General features: G+C 38.7%; 4 protein-coding genes across 4 annotated transcripts; 2 read left to right on the top strand and 2 right to left on the bottom strand.

Moving 5' to 3' along the window:
• Positions 1–9,248: 9,248 nt before the first annotated feature.
• On the top strand, positions 9,249–11,213 carry LOC145696648 (uncharacterized). Its single transcript, XM_081773718.1, has 3 exons — positions 9,249–9,324; positions 9,604–10,120; positions 10,498–11,213. Exons 1-3 carry the CDS (start codon positions 9,317–9,319, stop codon positions 10,600–10,602), a joined length of 630 nt encoding a protein of 209 aa, XP_081629844.1. The 5' UTR covers positions 9,249–9,316; the 3' UTR covers positions 10,603–11,213.
• A 64-nt stretch (positions 11,214–11,277) lies between these two features.
• LOC145699455 (uncharacterized) lies at positions 11,278–12,053 on the bottom strand. The gene is made up of 3 exons (XM_081776726.1): positions 11,809–12,053; positions 11,644–11,768; positions 11,278–11,600 (listed from the first exon to the last, which is right to left on the bottom strand). Exons 1-3 carry the CDS (start codon positions 11,954–11,956, stop codon positions 11,535–11,537), a joined length of 339 nt encoding a protein of 112 aa, XP_081632852.1. The 5' UTR covers positions 11,957–12,053; the 3' UTR covers positions 11,278–11,534.
• Positions 12,054–12,769: 716 nt separating this feature from the next.
• LOC145696153 (b(0,+)-type amino acid transporter 1-like) lies at positions 12,770–15,789 on the top strand. The gene is made up of 8 exons (XM_081773147.1): positions 12,770–13,730; positions 13,855–13,937; positions 13,981–14,374; positions 14,444–14,541; positions 14,820–14,934; positions 14,980–15,164; positions 15,300–15,557; positions 15,602–15,789. Exons 1-8 carry the CDS (start codon positions 13,573–13,575, stop codon positions 15,778–15,780), a joined length of 1,470 nt encoding a protein of 489 aa, XP_081629273.1. The 5' UTR covers positions 12,770–13,572; the 3' UTR covers positions 15,781–15,789.
• A 1,656-nt stretch (positions 15,790–17,445) lies between these two features.
• On the bottom strand, positions 17,446–18,833 carry LOC145698782 (uncharacterized). The gene is made up of 5 exons (XM_081776004.1): positions 18,389–18,833; positions 18,125–18,188; positions 17,885–17,982; positions 17,658–17,844; positions 17,446–17,607 (listed from the first exon to the last, which is right to left on the bottom strand). Exons 1-5 carry the CDS (start codon positions 18,441–18,443, stop codon positions 17,487–17,489), a joined length of 525 nt encoding a protein of 174 aa, XP_081632130.1. The 5' UTR covers positions 18,444–18,833; the 3' UTR covers positions 17,446–17,486.
• Positions 18,834–19,558: the final 725 nt, after the last annotated feature.

Raw genomic sequence — 19,558 nt, 5'->3', positions numbered from 1 at the left:
TAAAAATTAACCGGCGATCAAAAAATTAAGGGTTACTATCATAAAAAAATTTTTCTTATTGATTAAAAATATTCGATTTTCGTCAAAATCGTCATTTTTACCCATTTTTCATAGAGAATTTTACCAAAGTCGTGGAGACTTGGATTCTTTTATTGATAATGATTAAGATACCATTAAAAAACAATATCTTGCAAAAAAAATTTGGATGAAAATTGTTTTTGAGCGAAAAAACTAACTTTTAACTTTCGAAAAATCTCGGATTTCGGACAGAAAATCGAAAATTTTCTTAAAAAAAGTTAACAAATGCGCAAAAAGCTGGGGACCAAAAATGTTCCTTTTTTATTAATGTATTCAAAAATATAATCGAAATTTTGAAAGAACGAAAAAATTTTTCTCGTCGACCCCCTCCTTAAGGACCCTGACACAATTTTTTCTTTGAAAACTCAAAAATCAAGAAATCGTGACAACTCATGATTCCGGAAATCAGCTTGAGAAAATTTTTCCCGACGCTGATAATGAAAAATTCCTCATTTTTCTTCGCGCTAGAATCGCAAAACTATGCACAGTAAATGTCTTCTGATAGGAGTTTTAGACTGACGTGTTCGTGGAATTCTACATCTCAAGAATCCTGAGAAGGATTTTTTGCAGATTAGCTTAATGAAACTTTTTTTTTCCAACTTCGCGATTTTTTGCTAAGTTTCTAATCGTTGATCTTCTGAGGATTTGTCAAGACGATTCGAAAATGCGGATCTTCGAAAAAGCCGCAAAATGTGTTCAATTTCTGTGTAGAGCTTGTTTTCGCTGGATTATCCGCTTTCGACCTTGCATAACTGCTCTTTTCTATACTAGCCATTTTGAATTTTCGACTCGAAATTGAGCAAAAATCGAAGCACACGAACGTGAGCTCCTCAAAATTGAAAGATTACCAAAAAAAGAGCTCGAGTTCTGGATTTGAAATTGCTGCTCACAGGACACTTACAAACCTAAATACACGCATAATAAATAGGATAATGGATGGTTGCGATAATGGATAAAAGCGAAAAACGGTTTTAGAAATCGCTTTTTTCCACCAAACTTTCGTTTAAAATTTTTGCAATTTCGAGTCAAAATCAAGTATCATCAGTCGACAATATTTATGATTACAGACACGTGGATGATTTTTATTTTGAGGCGATTTGATTTATTTTGCTTTTCGTAAAGAGGTTATCTCATATTTTTTTTACTTGAGTTGAGCCCGTGTCTTTTACGACGCGCTTGGAGAGAATTTCACCGGCGGATTTGGCCGGATAAAGAGGTTTTCTAACGTGAGATTTTCAAGTTCAACGGAATATCTTTCGTTTGGTTATTCGGCCATGTTCAAGTTAGCTCACTCCTCTTCACATCGTCCTTTTTCTTGCCGCGCAACTTTTCCGCGAACGATGTTCTAGGGCTGTTTATAGTCACTTAGCACGTCGCGCATATTAGAGCTGCATCAAGTCTGAGCGCTTATATTTTAAAAGGGTCTTTTTAAGGTCTTTCGGACTCATTTTTTTAATAGGTTTTGGTAAACAACTTCAATTGGAAAGACCTAAGGAAGCAAAGAGTCAAAACAAAATCCACCTAGAGCGGAAAAAATTCGTGTTTAGAAAGGAATTTCCTACTGTTTTCGAAGCAAGGCCGCAAATTCAATCGCGTATTCAAAAATCCTCAGACTGTCTCGTAATCAGATAATCAACCGTCATAATCGACTTGACACGTGTTAGTTAGATTTATCAAGCTCTGTTTACTCTTTCCTAATAATTACCTCCTCCTGTCCCGCTTTTTTGTAAAACGCGGACGAATTCGGGAATTTGGAGTTTGTAAGTCGTAAATATTGTGACATGAAAAATAGCACGAGGTATTTTTTATAAACATGAGATGACAAATTCTTAAGGGTATGGCCACGTAACTTGTTTATGTCTATGGGTTGATAAAAATTGAAATAATACGGAATAAAGATGATGAAAATTCCAACAAAAAATATTTAAAAAATCGTTTTTTTTATCTGAAAAATCGACAAAAAATAGCGACAAATTTGACCGAATATTTTGCCAAATTCGAGTTACTGTCTCCTCACGTTCGATTCGTTTGTAACCTTTCGAAAATCCTGGAAAGAATAATCCTCTTTTCTCCCTCCTGAGAAAATAACGCAAATTCAATCTCAAGTAGAGCGCGTTTTCTGAACAAACTTTCTTACGCGAAGAATTTCGATAAAAGGGAGCTTTTTCAAATTCAAGTTCAAAATTCTTCTCTAAACGAAGAATCACAAAACTGCAGACTGTGGTACTCAAAACTGTTCTTTCCAACTTTTCTGACTTCAAGTACCACTAGCGCTTTTGTTGGTCAAAATTTGACCATGATCGTGGAAACATTTTCGCGAACGTTTTTGAGTGCTAAAAAAGTAAATTTTTCACAGCTCGTGACTTGAAATTTTAAAGATAAAATAGGTGGTGGTCTAAACTTTGAAGTTCTTACGTGCGATAAGAACTTCGTGTGGCCTAAACTTTGATCGTTCCCATGTGCGATTCTTTGAGAAAGTGGCCTAAACTTTGATTCTTCCTATGTGTGAAAGTGGTCTAAACTTTGAATTTCCCCTGAGGCGCTCTGACTAGTTCTATGTGTGTCATCACCTTGAATGAAAAACGTAAACCTTATTGGTCTGCATAAAGCGTAGTGGCCTTAGCGGGCGGTGCTCTAGTCACCGATGGCAGAACCGCCTCCGGGGAAATTCAAAGCTTAGGCCACTTTCTCAAAGAATCGCACATGGGAACGATCAAAGTTTAGGCCACACGAAGTTCTTATCGCACGTAAGAACTTCAAAGTTTAGACCACCACCTATTTTAAATATGCTTATCGGGGCAAAACCTGTCTAGAAAAACTGAGTCAGGCGGATTTTCATAAAAACTACAAAAATTGTGATTCGCATTATTTATTTTCAATTATTTAGACGAAAGTCAGGCTGCAATATTATTATTCTGATTATGATTCTGTTTTTATGGACTTGAGAAAAATCTAATAAAAGGAATGATAATTGACTCGATTCAAATTTACGCCGCAGCTGACGTTAAAAGATGTGCCACGCCATCATTTAAACGTGATTTAGAAATGCGTGGCAACGATCCTTAAGCCGGTTCTATCCTGTTAATTACTCTTTATCGCCGCAAAAGACAAGAAATCGGGTCATAGGAAAAGATCCTAAATTTTGCCCGGAAAAGCATTTTTTGTTTAGCGATAGTACTAGTCTGGCCTTGGAAGGCTGCGAAAAACCTGAGTCAGGGTTTCAAAGATCCTTAATCAAAAGCCGCCTAGCGAGGACAAAAAATAAACTACTATTTGCTGAAAATTTGTCGACAAATTTTTATCAGTTATTTTCGCTTCGAAACACGTTGCAACCTGCAAGCATCACGCTAGGGTTGTATATTCTATTCGGAACGATCGTTTTCACGATTCGTTTTTTCCGCTTATATATTTCGTCAACAGCTCGTACCTCGACAATAATGTAATTATCCACGTTCTTACATACATGGATTATCAAAAGTCACGTTTTCGCGTGAGCCCCAGAGGTTCAAAAATTCTAGCCAACAACTAATAATTATCGATAATCTTTTAATAATCGACAAGTTCAAGTAGTTTCGCTTTTAAATTGCTAACGTTATCAAGAAATTTTAGAACACTCTAACTGTCGTCAAATAAAAATGTTGTTTTAAAGATATCTCGGTTATACAGTATAACTTATACTCAATTTCAAACTTTAATTTCAATTTTTGGAGCGATAAGAAAAAGTGTAAGAAAATATTTCATGTTGACTCGACCTGAAAAGGATGAAACGAAGAATAAACTTAGGTAAAATAGAAAGTCTGAGTTTGTCAATCTGTGTAGAAAACCTGAGTCAGGGTCCTTAAGTCAAGTTTCATTGAAAAGCTTCGCCAAAATCAATATTTGAATTTGATTTAAAATACTTGAAAAGCCGCCGCGCGGCTTTGATTTACAAAAAGCCGCTACGCGGCTTATATCATGACCTTTACGGACCCTGACTCATGCTTTTGAGAAAGATTTTTGATCCCAGAAGGACGAGTTCTACTAGAGTTCTAGTTTGCTTAATCTCCAAATAAAAGAAAAAAAGTAGCAAATCCGTGAGCACTTGATGATTCTTCGACTCGAACTCATCATTAGTGAAAATCCGTCTTCGTCATCTCACTTCTTTCGCCGCGCGATAATCTCGGATTTAAAAAAGCGGATTTCGCCATTTGCTCCTCAAGCTAATTTCTTTGCTTGACTCGCCACTTCTCGATGACAAATTTCATCCCTCAAATTAACGAAAAAAATTTCAAAAAAAAAAAGCGGAAGATTCAGTGCTAGAATTTTATATTTGGTAAATTGTGGTAGATTTTTGAGAGATAGAAAAAGGGCAAAAGGAAGTTTTCTACTCAGCGCACGTATTATCTCCACGATCGAAAAAAGGCTTAGTCAAGATAAACCTTGGGCTTCCGGGGCATTATTCTGCAGCTCAATATACTCACTTTACTTGTACCTGCGCTTGACAGCCTGTGAAGAAAACCTGAGTCAGGGTCTCAAAATCCTAAATGAAAAGCCGCCAAGCGGCCTCGTTCTTTATAAAGCCGCAACGCGGCTTATCATTTTTACTCTTTAGGACCTGACTCGGGTTTTCTACACAGAAAAGCCACGTCATTTTCGACTCAAAAATAGCTCTTCGGCAGCATTGAGCTTTTAGATGAGCAGTCATGAGTTCCGGACAATTAGAGCACTTTTCTGATCAAATATCATTTCGGTCTCTCATTTTTTGGGTCGTTTATCGCTCTTTTTTGATACTCGAAGAGAGTTGCTTGAAAGAGTCTAAAAAACTCGTGTCTGAAGAGTGCGCGTTTGAGGTTCAAGCTGGCCCAAGTCTGTCTCAATTTTTCTTTTGGTTGTTCTAGCGCTGGCTATCGAGTGCGAAAAGAAAATAATCCAAAGGAGGACGGAATGAGTTTTCACAAACTCACCACCAGAAAAATTCGATAAATAGCAAATCACCAGCTTTTTTTTAACGTGTGAACGTATTTCAACACCTGCGAAAACCAGAGATCCAATTTTGATTTGGCTCAAAAATTAGTGTTCAAATTTCTGGAGAAACCAGCTATCTTGTTAATTAATCGATTTAGACACTAGGCTCGGAAACCTACGAAAGGCTTTGAATGAGTCAAAACGAAAAGCCGCGTAGCGGCTTTTTTTGAAAAAGAAGCCGCAAAGCGCCTTCGAGAAATTGACATTTCAACTAACGACTTTTTGAATACTTGCGAAGCCGCTTTGTGGCTTCGATTCAAAAAGCCGCTTTGCGGCTTTTCGTTTTGACTTTTTTAGTGCTTCAGATCTTCTGCCTGCATATGAACGCCTGACTTTTGAAAAACACCGATGATTTTTGATGAAAAGTTTATTGAAAGTTGCGACTGTATTTTCAGCTTTTTGGTGGATTCCTTGGTTTTTTTACCAAGCAGGTTAGGACAGAAAGTGGTTTCCTCTACTTTTCTAGCAGTGTGTTGCTAGTAGTATAGACTAACTTCGACTCTGCCTTCGTTTTTTTTTTCGAAGGAAGGCAAACATCGAAGCAGAACTTTTCGGCTTCTGTTTCTTTTCTGGTCTCTTAATCAATATCATAATTAATAGATAAAATTCGTGAAGAACTCACCTCAAAATATCTCTGCGCCGGACCGGGAAAATCCGAAGAATGAGGAAAAATGAAGGCGCGCTCTGTTGAAAACAGCCATCTAGAGAAATTTCCATCGCGCTCCAGGTCTCTCCGACGAAATAGGGTCAAAGAAAAAGGCTTGAATTTTAGCGTTTTGTTGTTTTTAAAGCATGAGTTCCTAAGAAATTATCTTATGAAAGAATTTCTCACTTCGCTTCTAATGAGCCACCCGGCACGAGTCAATATTTCGTGTTCAAAGAAAATACAACACATTTTTACAGTATGCGTGTTCTTACAGTTTCGCGCAGATGAATCCACTCTTTTTCTTATGCTCACAGCAGAATCTGATTTCTTGCGAATTCAAATTTTAGAAAGTCAATTTCATTGTTTCAAAGTTTCAAAATCGACGAAAATTCGCTAGAACAAAATAGTGAAAATTTCAAGTTGAAAAAAGAAAAATTTTTTCTAGACGTTTTCAACAAGGATTCTCTAGATTTTTACAGGATGTCAGGGCTAAATTGCGCGAACAGGTCAGTTCTCCAACTTTTAGGAGTCCGAAGCCCGCATTTTTGAGGTGAGAATTTTGTCTAAGACGCTTGAAATTTATCCTTTCTTTTCAGAGACCACTGCCAAGACGCGCAAGTTAGCTAAGAAGTAAGAATCCCCACGCCAAACCGAAGAGCCGGTCATGGGCAACATGTTTCCTGCGAAGGAATGAAACTGGGATTATTCTGAAGCAGAGATCATAAGAATCATCGAAGAACAAAGTTCTCTTCAATACTGCACATCCTTGAACTACTTTCACGTCCCTGTAGTCTGAAAATACAGTCGCAACTTTCAATTTCTCGAATAATAAATAATTCGTAAAATACTTCTCGGATGTTATCTTGCATGTTCTCCTTTTCAAGTTTTTGAAAGAACAAACCGCTGAAGCCTTTGATTACTAAGGGAAGTTCCACCCTTAATCTTTGTAAGGTCATAATGCCATGCCTTCAAAAATGAAAGAAAATAATCGAAAAGTAGCGTGTTGTATTATTTTTTGTTATGCAATGATTTTCAGGGAAAAGCTTACTGTAAGTCTTACAGTAAAGAAAAGAAAGAGTCAAATACCTGGGCTCGGAAACCTGGGTAGAAAACCTGAGTCAGGCTTTGGAAGAGCTAAAATGAAAAGCCGCATAGCGGCTTTTTTCAAAACGAAGCCGCAAAGCGGCTTCGCCAGCATTTTCATTTTAGCTCTTCCAGGGCCTGACTCAGGTTTTCTACTCAGGTTGCCGAGCCCAGAATCAGAAAGGAGTCAAATACTGTTTGGTCGAGGAGCTTCAGCGTCAGAACCAGCGGGTCGGGTTGGTTCTTCATCGATTTTTGAATAATTCGGCTTTAATTCTTTTCCGCCCCTAGACACCCTTAAGACAAACAGAAAAAGAGCACAACACGTTTACCTTAAGGTTCCACGTCGTTTAAACTGCTTGCTCCGGAGTCGAGATGTCCAGGACTCTCTGTCAAATGGGAGAATAATCTGTGGAAGCGATAACTTTTGAGGAGGGGAAAACGGTTGTAATTGCGGGTTCACGCTCTTTTTTATCGCTTGGCTTGGATTTTAAGTGGTAGTAGGAAATGAGATCCAAAGTGCCGAGTAGGAGGATGAAGAGCAGATACAGAATCGCCAAGACGCGCATTGTATGGGAAAGCCTACAATAATGATAAATTGTCGACAAATCTTGAAAAATCTTTGCGACAAAAAAACTGTCGACAAATTTTTAAAAATCATTTAGACCAAAAATTTTTTCGAAAAATTTTGTCACAAAGACTTTTCAAGATTTGTCGACAATTTCGACTCGGTAAAATGTCGAAAACCTGAGTCAGAAACCAAAAGACTGACTCAGGTTTTCTACACAGGACAAGACCTACCCAAACAAAAAAGCATCGTAAATCTGGCTCGAAGTCGTTTCACTTTCGGTTCTCTCCATTTTTTCGATTTCTTCGATTTCTCGACTTCTTCGATTTCGCGCACTTGTGATTCTGAACTGATCCCTTTTTCCGAGCTGCGAAAATATTCAGCCTCTAAACTCGCTTGAATGGATTCTCAAAAGGACGTTAGTACTTCATGTTTCCTTAATCTCTTCTGTGAATTATTTATTCAAAGTGAACAGAAAAAGATTAAGCTTTCCTTTTTTCGGATCAAAATATCTGACATTCATGAATTTTTCCCGAAAATTATCAAATCGATCGTAGAAATAATTTAATTTAAGCTGAAATAAGGGTGTCGTCATGAAATTCGAGATTTGTCGATATTTTTTTTTGTCGCGATGATTTTTAAAATTTTGTCCACAAATTTTTGTCGCAAAAACTTTTCGAAAATTGTCGACAACTTTTTGTCGCAAAGATTTTTCGAAGTTTTGTCGACAATTTTTTTTGTGGAAAAGATTTTTCGACGTTTTGTCGACAAATTTTGTCGCAATTTGTTTGTCGCTTCCACCCTTAATTCCGCGGTTTTATTAAGGATAACATACTGGATCTCAAGAAAAAATCATTTGAAGAGGTTGAATCTTGAGAATGATCAACTAATCGGCTCTTCAAAATTTTATATAATTTCAAAACTTCTTGATTGCAGCTCTTGAACGATGATGACTTTAGAACGCGTCATGGAAAAGTGGGATTGAGCGGATTCAAAATATTTTTTTCGTTTTTTTTTATTTTACAATATTTTTCGAATATTGGCCATCTCTAGCGTTTTCTAATAAAATTTTGAACGCGTCAAATTTTGGTGGAGCATAAAACCTGAAAACCCTCGTTTTTAGCTCGCGATAACGTCAGTCGCAAAATGCAAAGTCAAGCAGCAAAGATGCACATCCACGTTGCGAAACGCATTCGCTTTTTATTTGAACGGAAATAAAGAGTTTTCTTATTCAAATCCGGTTCAAGCGAATTCTATTATGGAAACGACAATTTTCATGTTGAAGATTATCAATTTGATTTTAATCAAAAAAGGAAATAATTTTATTTTTTTGTTTTGATAATTTAATTGATGATTTTGACAATAAATTTAATTTAAGCCGCACCCGGCTTTCATGAGAATGATGAAAAAAAGAGGTTTGATTCAGGGACCCTGACTCAGGGTTAAAAACATTTTAAGAAAAAAAATTCGAATTAAAGTTTTGGAAGCCGGTTCGCTTAGGCGCGGCTTTTTATTTAGGAACGTTTACGTAGATCCTGAGTCAGGTTTTCGAAACAGGTTGGCGAGATCAGAATTGATTTTTTTAAAAACGTGATTTTTTGAAAACTGTTATTTTGTCATTGACCTCCACGGTTAATTGCATGAAAATTATGTCAGGAGACTCAACTTGAAATTAATCAATTAACCCTTTCAACACCATAAAACAGAAAAGCAGAGGAAAAAATCAGAGAAAAAAAATCCAGCGCTCCTCCACCAGCAGATCCGCGCGGCGCTCGCCACCAGGAGGATTTTCCGGCGCCCAAGCGCATTCTAGCGCGGCGCGCGACGCATATAAAAACGCACGTCGAGCTTTTCGAAATCATCAAACTAAGCTTTCGAAGCGCAGCGAAAAAGTTACCAAGAGACAGAAGCTAAAAACCGACAGTTAAATCTTCAAAATGAAAATGTAAGTTGGAAGAAAAAGATTGATTTTGATGCGAAAAAGCCGCTTGCGGCTTTTGAGCCAAAAAAATCGAAGAAATTATTCATCGAAAAAGCCGCCTGCGGCTTTTCAGTTATCAAAACTTTCAATTGATTTCGACTAAAAAGCCGCAGGCGGCTTTTTCGATCAATCATTTATTTTTTGTTATTTTGGCTCGAAAACCGCATGCGGCTTTTTTTTCATCAAAATCGATATTTTTCTTCTCCTTTTTTTTCAAGCTCTTATTGACTCATTTTCTTCTAGCTTCTCTCTCATCTCCTCCTTCGTCGTCGGCACATCCGCCCAGGAAGAGCGAAAAGTCCCCCCGCGAACTCCTCCACAGCGATTGAACACTCTCCGTCGATTCGCCAGCGAATGGGTTCAGATGGAAATCGGCCAAACCGTCAACCGTCCCAACCGCGCTTCAACCATGACAGCCGCCGGCATCACTCGAATCTTCGACACCATCACCGAGGCCTACGAAAAGTGCGGCTTCTTCGACCCGACTCTTCCTCACGGCGGCCCTCGACCAGTCACCGAGCGACGAAAACGATCCAGCGACGAGAAATTCTTCGCTGCCGAGCGAAGACGAATTGCTCGAGAAATCGCCGACAACAACGATCTCGACATTTTCGACAAAATCTTCGAGGAAGAATTTGACGAAACCGAACGAGGCTTTGCTTTGGCAAGATTGTCAGCAGAGCCGAATTTGGCTTGGAAACAAATTGGAACTGGCTTCAGAAAGTGGATTCTCCGATACCTTGCTGAATGCTATGGAGAGGTAAGAAACAAAAAAATGTTCAGAAAAAGCCGCGTGCGGCTTTTGAGAAAAATAAATCAGAAAAATAACGCTTTTTTAGTCAGAAAATTCGAGTCGATTCTAGACAAAATATTGATCGCAGCGGTTTCGACTCGAATTTTCTGACTTAAAAGCGTCTTTTTCTGATTTATTTTTCTCAAAAGCCGCCCGCGGCTTTTTATCAAGAATCTAGAAAAATCTAGAAAAAAAGCCGCGCTGCGGCTTAAGTATAAGAAAAGCCGCAAAACGGCTTCGCTGAAACAAAAAACTGATCATAATTGTCAACTTTCCATTTTTCGACTTGTTCGATTCGGCTTTTTTGCGGCTCATTTTTTGCGAAAATCATCATCTGTTTCCAGGTCACCTACAACAACCACTCCAGCCGTCTCGAAAAGATCCACGGGCGAATCAAAGACGCCTACACCGGCCTCTTCGACGAGCAAAATCCTGATGAGACCCTCTAACGCGCTCCCCTTAGAAAATCGCTCACTCACTTCTCATCCCCTCATCTTCGGAGGGGCTAACCATAATCCCATCTTTCAAATTTTTTCTCTTCCAAATTGGCGCTTCTTCAGAATCAATATCAAGATTTTTTCAAGAACCATTCAATTTCTAACTGATAGCTTGCGAAAGACTCAAGCTCCAAAATGCGCCAAATTATGACTTAAGGGTATACCCCCCTAAGTTTGGATTTTTCGTTGAAATTTGGGATTTAAATTAAAATGCTTATTATAAATTAATTTTTTTTTCTTGTAAATAAAATTTTTTTTTCGCGCAAGTTTTTTCTCGATCGACTTTTTTGACTCAAATACCTAGAAAATTATATGGCCATATAAAAACAAAACAGGTATAATTTTTTTCGCCAAAAAATGCGAAAATGATGAGCCAAGGATCCGCTCGGCCCGAATCGCGATTATTGGGACAGGAAGGCTCCAGACGATCGAGAAAGATGACAAAGACGATTTCGATGAAGATATTCTTCGAAGAAGATCTACAACACTGTTTTGAAAATTTGTATGCTGTAAATATGAATACTGCTTATAAATAAATAAACTTGAAAACTGATTAAAACAAAGTCTTTTTTTCTTCATTAATCTGCTGGAAGCAAAGCCAGAAAATATTTTTGACAGTCATTTTATTCAGTATCATAAATTATGATTCATAATCATAGTTTTTCAAAGAATATTATAACATAATAGGCAGGATAACGCTCATTAGCGCACCTTTTAAAAAACATACCTAGTGGACTTTTCGATAAACATTTTTTAACAAATAATTTTTTCATTATTTTTTTACAAATTAACTTATGAGAAAATTGCGGGGCTTATATATAACCACAGTTTCGTGATTTAAGTTTCTTAATTTTTTAATAAAATTTCGTTTCGACAATTTCTATTCATAATTTGTGATATCCACCGGCCCAATTAGAGACGTCAGAATAGCCAAGCTCAACCAAAAATGCCTGAATAGATGTTTTCAGCCCAGGCCGATTGGTAACTGCTAACCTGTGCCATTTCTCCTCTTCTACCACTTTTGCAGTAGACAATTATTTTCTGATTTTTCTTCGGCTTTTCGATCCCATGAATCGTCTTGAAATCCTCATCTTTTTGCATGAACTGGTGGACGATATCTTCAAAAAATTATTGTAACTGGAAAAGAACGGGACAAACCTGAGTGAGGAATATTGAGAAATCTGTCCGCCTGAATCTTCCCCGATTCCAATTCGTACGCCGCCCGAACATCGATAAATAAAACCTCAGAATTCTGGAGCTGACGTTTTATCTCGGCGCTTGGTATTTGGTGAAACTTCTCGCTCATTTTCTCAGTTCGTCAAAAAAGAAAAGCGCAAAGATTTCAAACTGAGATACTATCGCTCTTCTTTTTCTTTGGCTGGAAATTTTATGATCCACCAATAAAAGAATGGCCGCGATGAGGTTGTTTTTGTTTATTATTTGACAAACTGGGCTAAGCAACCTGTGTAAGAAACCTGAGTCAGGGCGAAAAAGGGCTAAACTGAAAAGCCGCGTAGCGGCTTCTTTTTAACAAAGCCGCGAAGCGGCTTCGACATAAAAAAGCAGAAAGCGACTTTTCATTTTGGCTTTCTCAGGCCCTGACTCAGGTTTTCTACACAGGTTCCCGAGCCTAGTTTCGAAGATTAGAAAAGCTCTTTTTTTGCCTTCAAAGTTCATTAAAGAAAGCGTTAAAGTTTAGCAATAATCGTCAAAAAAAGCTGATACTCAAACAAGAAAAAAAAAATCTCGGAAGGTACCGCTTTGAAAGAGCCTCCCCGGGGGCCTATTGTATCGTCATCCGTTCGTTGCTTGTTCATTCTTGCGTACTATCGAAGCTCAAAGATCGACGCAGAAAAATTTCGTGACATTTTGAATTTTATTTTTGACGATTAAAATCGAGCCGCGAGAATTACCTTGACTCTTGGAATTTGGAATTCAATTCGAATTCGGGGCAGTTATGAAAAAGAGATTTTGAGAATTGAGAATTTTTAAGGAAGATGGTCGAAAAATCAGAAAAGTAGGTTGTCTACTTTATACATTTTTTCTTAACCTTAGCCGGCCAGGGTGCACCATCTATGGAACAGGGGTCAAAGAATTAGGTCTCCCACCGAAGTGATTTTGAGTTCAGAAAAACGGAAGAAACTGTAGGGCTATTTATCGATAAGCTACCCATTAGGTTACCTTTCGACTACCCTTGGTTAGGGTTAGGGTTCGGAAATAGGCTTATTTTGAGAATAACTGCATGCACCATGTATGGTGCATTGCTACATTAGCGCCGACACCACTGATGGTGCTTTTGGCCGGTAGGCAGTATTTTTCCGAAAAATTCGCCGAATAGTCTCCCTCTTTGAATTGGAAGACTCTATCTGATGCTGAAACCCAAGCCTTAATCAGCACCCAAACTCAAACCCAAACTAAAACCAAGACCCGAACACTTACCAATAACCCAAAAACAAACCCAAAGACGTACGTAATAGACTTTGAGTTGAATTTTTCAAGAATATTAGCAGGTGATGCACCACTCATGGTGCATTTGGCCGGTAGGGTCAGAAATGACATTTTGGCCGGCTAAGGTTAAGCGGTAGTGTATAATTCTCCAGACAAAAGAAACCACGTGGTCTTATAAAACCAGAAGATCAGTCTGTTTAATCCTTAGATGATTTTAACTTTTAACCTCCGGATTATCCTTTTTTATCCCCTTTATTTCGAGTACTGCGACCACGATTGACCTGAAAAGAAACGTGTGAGAATAAAAATTCCTTTATTTAAAAAAATCTCTGTCTGCTTGTTGCTTACGTAATTGTCATCCAGTCTCTATGGAATTTATTCTATTTTATACCCGTTTTTATATGTCGATAGTGCTCCTGGGTCCTCAAATAGTTGAATATTCGAAATTGACTTTGCCGATTTCATTTTCAAAAAATGACGAAAATCGAGGCAGATGATAATGATTCCATTTCTAGTGAAAAGTCAAATGGAGTTGAGCTCAAGAGAAATATCACTCTTGCGGGAGGAATCGCCATTACAGTAGGAACGATGATCGGATCCGGGATTTTTATTTCTCCGACTGGTATTATCAGGTAAGCTAGACTAGGCAAATATACAATAGAATAGAAGCGGTGAAGTTCTCACTATAAGAATTGAAAAAAAGACCGTTATTTACTAAAAATCCAAAAGCATTATGGTTTTCAATAAAATCTTCAGCATGACTGGCTCAGTTGGATCAGCCCTTATTGTCTGGTGCATATGCGGTTTTATCGCCATTATTTCATCCCTTTCTTATATCGGTAAGAATCTACAATCGAGTCGGAATTGAAAAGACCTTTTCAGAGCTCGGTTTGCTGATCCAAGAAGCCGGAGCGGAGTACTCCTACTGCTACAGAGCCTACGGAAGCATCGTCGGCTTCTTGATCGGTTGGACAAATATCATTCTCTGCAAACCCGCTTCGCTGGCAGTAATCGTCTCCGCCTTCGCTGAGTACACGACCGCTCCGTTTTATCCCGGATGCGACCCGCCCAATGATCTCAAACGATTGGTTGCTATTTGCGCCCTGCTTTTCATTTCCATCGTCAATGGCTTGTCCGTCAAGGCGTCCGAAAGGATGCAGATTGTCTTCACTGTCGCCAAGCTTTCCTTGATCGCCGCAATCATAATCGGCGGATTCGTCTACATGGGAGAAGGCAACACTGAAAACTTTCAAAACGCCTTTGAAGGCACTTCAAGGTCCCTGGTTAGAAAAATAAGAGGACTTTTTGTCGAAATTGAAATTTTAATTGTGAACCAGAAAAATAGCTCTGCTTCCGCTTGGGCTATCGCGATTTATAACGGAATGTGGAGCTACGATGGATGGAACCAGCTCAACTATGTCTCTGAAGAGCTAATCGACCCAGGCATGGTGGGAAAAAGCGGGAGCCCTGGTTATGTCGCCGAATGTCGGCGAATGTCGGCGAATGTCGCTGAATGTCGCTGAATGTCGCTGAATGTAGCTGAATGTCAACGAGTGTCGCCATCTTTTTGTTTTTGGTCAAAAGTAGAGACCTATCTGGCGACATTCAGCGACATCCGGCGAAATTCGGCGACATCCGGGGACATCCGGCGATGTAACCAGTGCCGCCTGGAAAAAGAGACATTTTGATTCGAACTTTGATTGTTTATCCAACCACGTAAGTTCGCAACTTCCCAATCGTCGTGATCGTCGGAATGACATTGACAACTGTCGCTTATGTCTTGACTAACATCGCCTACTTTGCCGCCATGTCACCGACCGAACTGCTCAATTCCAAGTACGTTCATCCAATTCAAGAGATTTTGAACTTTGTTTTTTCTAGCGCCGTCGCGATCACTTTCGGCGACCGTGTTTTCAAGGGATTCGCGTGGATTGTCCCGATCGGCGTCGCTTGCTCAACTTTTGGAGCTTCCAACGGGTCGGCTTTTACCGCGGCTAGATTGTCCTACGCTGCGGCTTCAAATGGTCATTTTCCAAGATTCTTATCGTATCTCAGAAAAGGAATCAATTTCTTTTTTAAAATTTCGACAAAAAAAAATTTTTTTCTAAAATTTTGACAAAAAAATTTTTTTCAAAAATTTCCAGAAAAAAAAATTTTTTTTTTCGGAGAAATTTTTGATTCCAAGTGAAATCATGAAAGACTCACTCCTCTGATGGCGGTTGTTTTCAACACCTGCCTGGGCATCATTATGCTGATCCCGGACTCCTCTTCGATTGAAAATTTACTGGATTACTTTTCCTTCGCCATGTGGCTGATTTATTTCATGACATTCGTCTCGCTCATCGTTTTCCGCTTCAAAGAGCCTTACAAGTCGAAAGAACGGGCTTTCAGAGTTTGGCTTCCGATTCCGATTCTGTGTGCTTGCATTTCTGCTTACTTGGTCATTGGCCCTCTTATCGGTAATTTTCCACTTCCAGGTCATTTTTACTGATTTTAATTCTAGAGTACCCAAGTCCAGCATATGCAATCGCCGCTGCCATGGCTTTTGGCGGTCTAATATTCTACTTTCCCTTCGTTTTCTTCAAGCTCAGCCTGCCATTCCGCATTTTCGAGCGCGTCGAAGTTTTTATTCAAAAGTATTTTGAAGTTGTTCCCCTTGATTCTGATAAAAAGGATGAATAAAACTCAGGACATATATTTATAAAAATTTATTTCAAATGCAGAATTTGAAAAAGGGATGACTTAGTAGAAAGAAGTGGAAAATTAACGGGGTTTATCCTGGTTGTCCCGAGGAATATCGGCTTGGTCCCGAGGTGTCTCGGCTTGGTCCCGAGGAACATCCGCTTGGTCCCGAGGAGCATCAGCTTGGTCCCGAGGGAAATCGCCTTGGTCCCGAGGAACATCGGCTTGATCTCTTGGAACGTTCATTTTTATGTTTTTTATTTTATTAAATATAAAATATTTTTATAATTCGATCAAGTTCACCCTGCATATAAAGAAGCGAGCCAGGATGTAAAAATAGACAACTGGGTTTTTAGAGCAGACTATACATCATTTCCGGTCTATTTTCAAGAAATAGACGAACTTTTAGCTCACAAATTTAAGTAATGTAGGTCAAAGATTGTCGCTTTTTAGTCTTAGAGTACCCAAGTCCTGCATATGCAATCGCCGCCGCCATGGCTTTCGGCGGTCTGATATTCTACTTTCCATTTGTTTTCTTCAAGCTCAGCCTACCATTCCGCATTTTCGAGCGCGTCGAACTTTTCATTCAAAAATATTTTGAAGTTGTTCCTCTTGATTCTGACAAAAAGGATTTATAAAGCAACCAATTTTGCAAGCCAATTTACTATCAGAAAAAAACAATTTCTTGCGTATCAGAAAAAAAACAGAAAATATAATAGGTTTACGACATCTTGTAAAAATAATTTATCGCCTGTTTTAGCTGACAAAAGCTTTAAAAGTCGTAGTCTAAGCCGCGTGATAGAACACTAATTAAAACGAAATAAAGCGCGATAGCTTGGTCTCAGAGCCTAGTCTGAGAGTCAGGAGATTTTTACCAATGCCGCGATCATTTTGTGCAAGTTCCGTGAGTGGATATGAGAGTGAAAGCTACTTATCTGAAGAAACAGAGAACACTGTCACTGTGAATATAGAAACATTGGGTAATTAGTATTGATTATTTTACTTATATGGTATTTAAAAATTATAAGGGCGAATTGCCGAATTAGAGGACGAGAATCAAAAATTGAGCAAAAAAGTTTGCTTTCTCATGGCGAAAACTAACGAGGGAGAATTCGAAAGAAAGGAAAATGCAGAGATGATAGAAGAACACAGACGGAAAATAGCAGCACTGGAGAAGAAGTTGGAGGCTCTTGACAACAGTATTGACTCGCAAGAACTGAATATGAAAGCTCAGGATGATGCGAGAGAGTTGAGGGAAGAGGAATATGAGCAGTTGCGGGAAGAGGTCACGAAGAATTCAAGAAGAATCAAAGAGCTCGAGCGAGAGACGCGGACTTTTGTTGTAAAAGGGCCAAGAAAAATCTGCATCCCGCTCGAGCGATCGAAGAAGATCGCGGAAAACAAGCTTGAAAGGATTAACGAGCTTCCATCACCTGCAGCTACTCCGCCTGAGACTCCTACAGTCTCTCCAGCTGCTACTCCGCCCGAATCTCCTACTGTCTCCCCGTGTGCTACTCCTCCTGATTCTCCTCTTCCCTCTTCTTCTAGTCTTCCTTATTTTGGCTTATATTAATATTGAAATCTTCCGTCAACAATTTCCAATAAATCAGCTACTTCTCTATTTCTCAGTTTCCATAATTTATTCGAATAAGATATAATTTATATTTACAGCGAGGTAGATTCCAATAGTCGATTATTTGGAGGTTTTAGTTAAGGTAGTAAGCTACTTTTGAATTTCGTCTCGAAAAGAAGGTTTCGTAAATGTAGATCATCACAGCCAAAGCCATCGAAATCACCATCACACTGCAAATGACCAGAACTGGCACGCTGAAAAATTTTTCATGAATAAAGAGCTTGGAAATCGATGAAAAAAAAACCTGATTGAATCATCGACCGGAGCCAGCGCTACGTCCCCAAGAGACTCGCCCAGGCTGTCGATGGCTTGCAAGAGGTTGAAGTGCCGCGAGTCGCAGAAGGCGAATTTCTTCTCGCTGCAAGGAGCCGATTTTAAAATGGTGAAATCGGACTTGTACAGGCATTGCTGACTCTTCTCTTCGTTGTTTTCTGAAAAATATTTCGAGGCAAAATTTTGATTTTTTCTCACTTAAGTTCGGAAAGTCCAAAACGCCGCCATAAGAACTAGAAAAGGTCGAATTCGGCAGGGCAATTCCATCCACCCAAGCTTGAATCGGAATCTTGCTCCTAAAATTTAAAATTTATGTTGATTCTGATCTCGAAATTAAATGGGTATTAAAAATTCAGAGCGCAAACAAACCCCCTCAGAGGGTGGCAGTCAGATAGCAGGGCGATTATGAAGCGATTAGTGGCAATTTGGAGGACTTACGTGAGCCTGTTGATGTGTGAAGGGTGCACCAGCCGGGCGGATTGGGATAGGCACCAGGAAAGCGCTAGAAAACTCGCTATTATGAGGAGTAAAAGTGGGTGGATTAGGTGAGTCCATAATCAGAGATTGCTGATAGGATTAATGTTATTTTTTCACTAGGACTGCGAGCCGAAAATATCCAATTTTTCCTTCAAAAAAGAAAATTATGGTTTTCTTATTCCTTTTTTTTAAACTGCTTAGATTTTTTTCGACAGGAAATCGTACCTGATAAAAAGTCCATTTCTTCGCTACTGTACAAAAACGATTCTCTTGGCGACATTTTTTTCTTCAAAAAAGTTCCTCCTTCAATCAATTTCAAGCTTGAAATATATCTTTTTCTTCGAGTGTTTAATTTTTTCTTTCTCTGTTCTGGCCTTGAGTTGGAGTAGAAGGGCCAGATGGTTTGCACGCGCGTTTTTATCGATCTCGGCGCTCGTCTGAATCATTAATTTAAATTTCTTCTTTTTGTCTTTTGCCAGAAAAAGGCAGTCAAGGGTTAATTATGGCTTTGATGGTTGAGATGGACGTGCGCTGAATTGATCTTCAGGATAATCCCCCCTTTCAAGCATCCTTTCAGAAAAAAGGGGATGAAAAAAGGGAGAATAAAAGCTATGATTGAATTTATGGAATGAAATCTTATAAAAATTCACAGTAAAGAAAGAAAAAAGGGATTTTTTCGAGAAAAAATTTCGAAATCAAATTTTCCACTTTTTATAATTATTTCTCTTCTTCCCTTTTCCTCTAGAAAAAATCAGTAATAGTGCTCTTCCTTTATTGCCTTCGGGATTTTGCCTAAGCCCTAACCTTTTGAAAGCCTGGCAACCTATCTCTCCTTCAAATAAAAATCACTCCCTCTGTCTTCGACTTAACCAAAGGTCAAATTTTGTTTCCTGCTTCCAAGAAAAAAATCCAAGCAAAGGTTGTTTTATTGCACAATTAAAAACTTGCTCCCAACCCGTCATTTTCAAGTTTACCTGCAACACAAAATTTTTTATCGCTCTATTTTCAGATATTTTCGATCTCGAAAAGGCCGCCAAAGTCGACGTTTCTTGAGACGCCTTCTGATTTTGAAAGCAATTGTCGCTAATTCACCCCAATTATGGTCCTCTGAATCCCGTTAATTCTTTTTTGAAAGCGGGTTTTTGGACGAAAATCAAGTTTTTTGTTTATTTTTTCTTAAAAAAAAAAATGATTTTTTCTTCATTTTTTTTAAATTACCTTTTTGATCGATTTTTTAGTAAAAGTGCTTCGTTTTTCTCTTTTTGCAACTTTGACCTCTTTTCGACTGGTACTCCCTTAATCGCTCTGGCACTTGATCAAAAAGACGAGGTGTGATAATTTCTGTCTTTTGCTAAAATTTGCTAAAAATAAAATTTGCACAAAAGTCGCGAGGCG

This window comes from Oikopleura dioica, chromosome 2 (genome assembly GCF_907165135.1).
Source record: "Oikopleura dioica chromosome 2, OKI2018_I68_1.0, whole genome shotgun sequence".
Lineage (NCBI taxonomy): Eukaryota > Metazoa > Chordata > Appendicularia > Copelata > Oikopleuridae > Oikopleura > Oikopleura dioica.
Note: the sequence above shows the minus strand (reverse complement) of the source record. Positions and strands in the feature narration are given on the sequence as shown.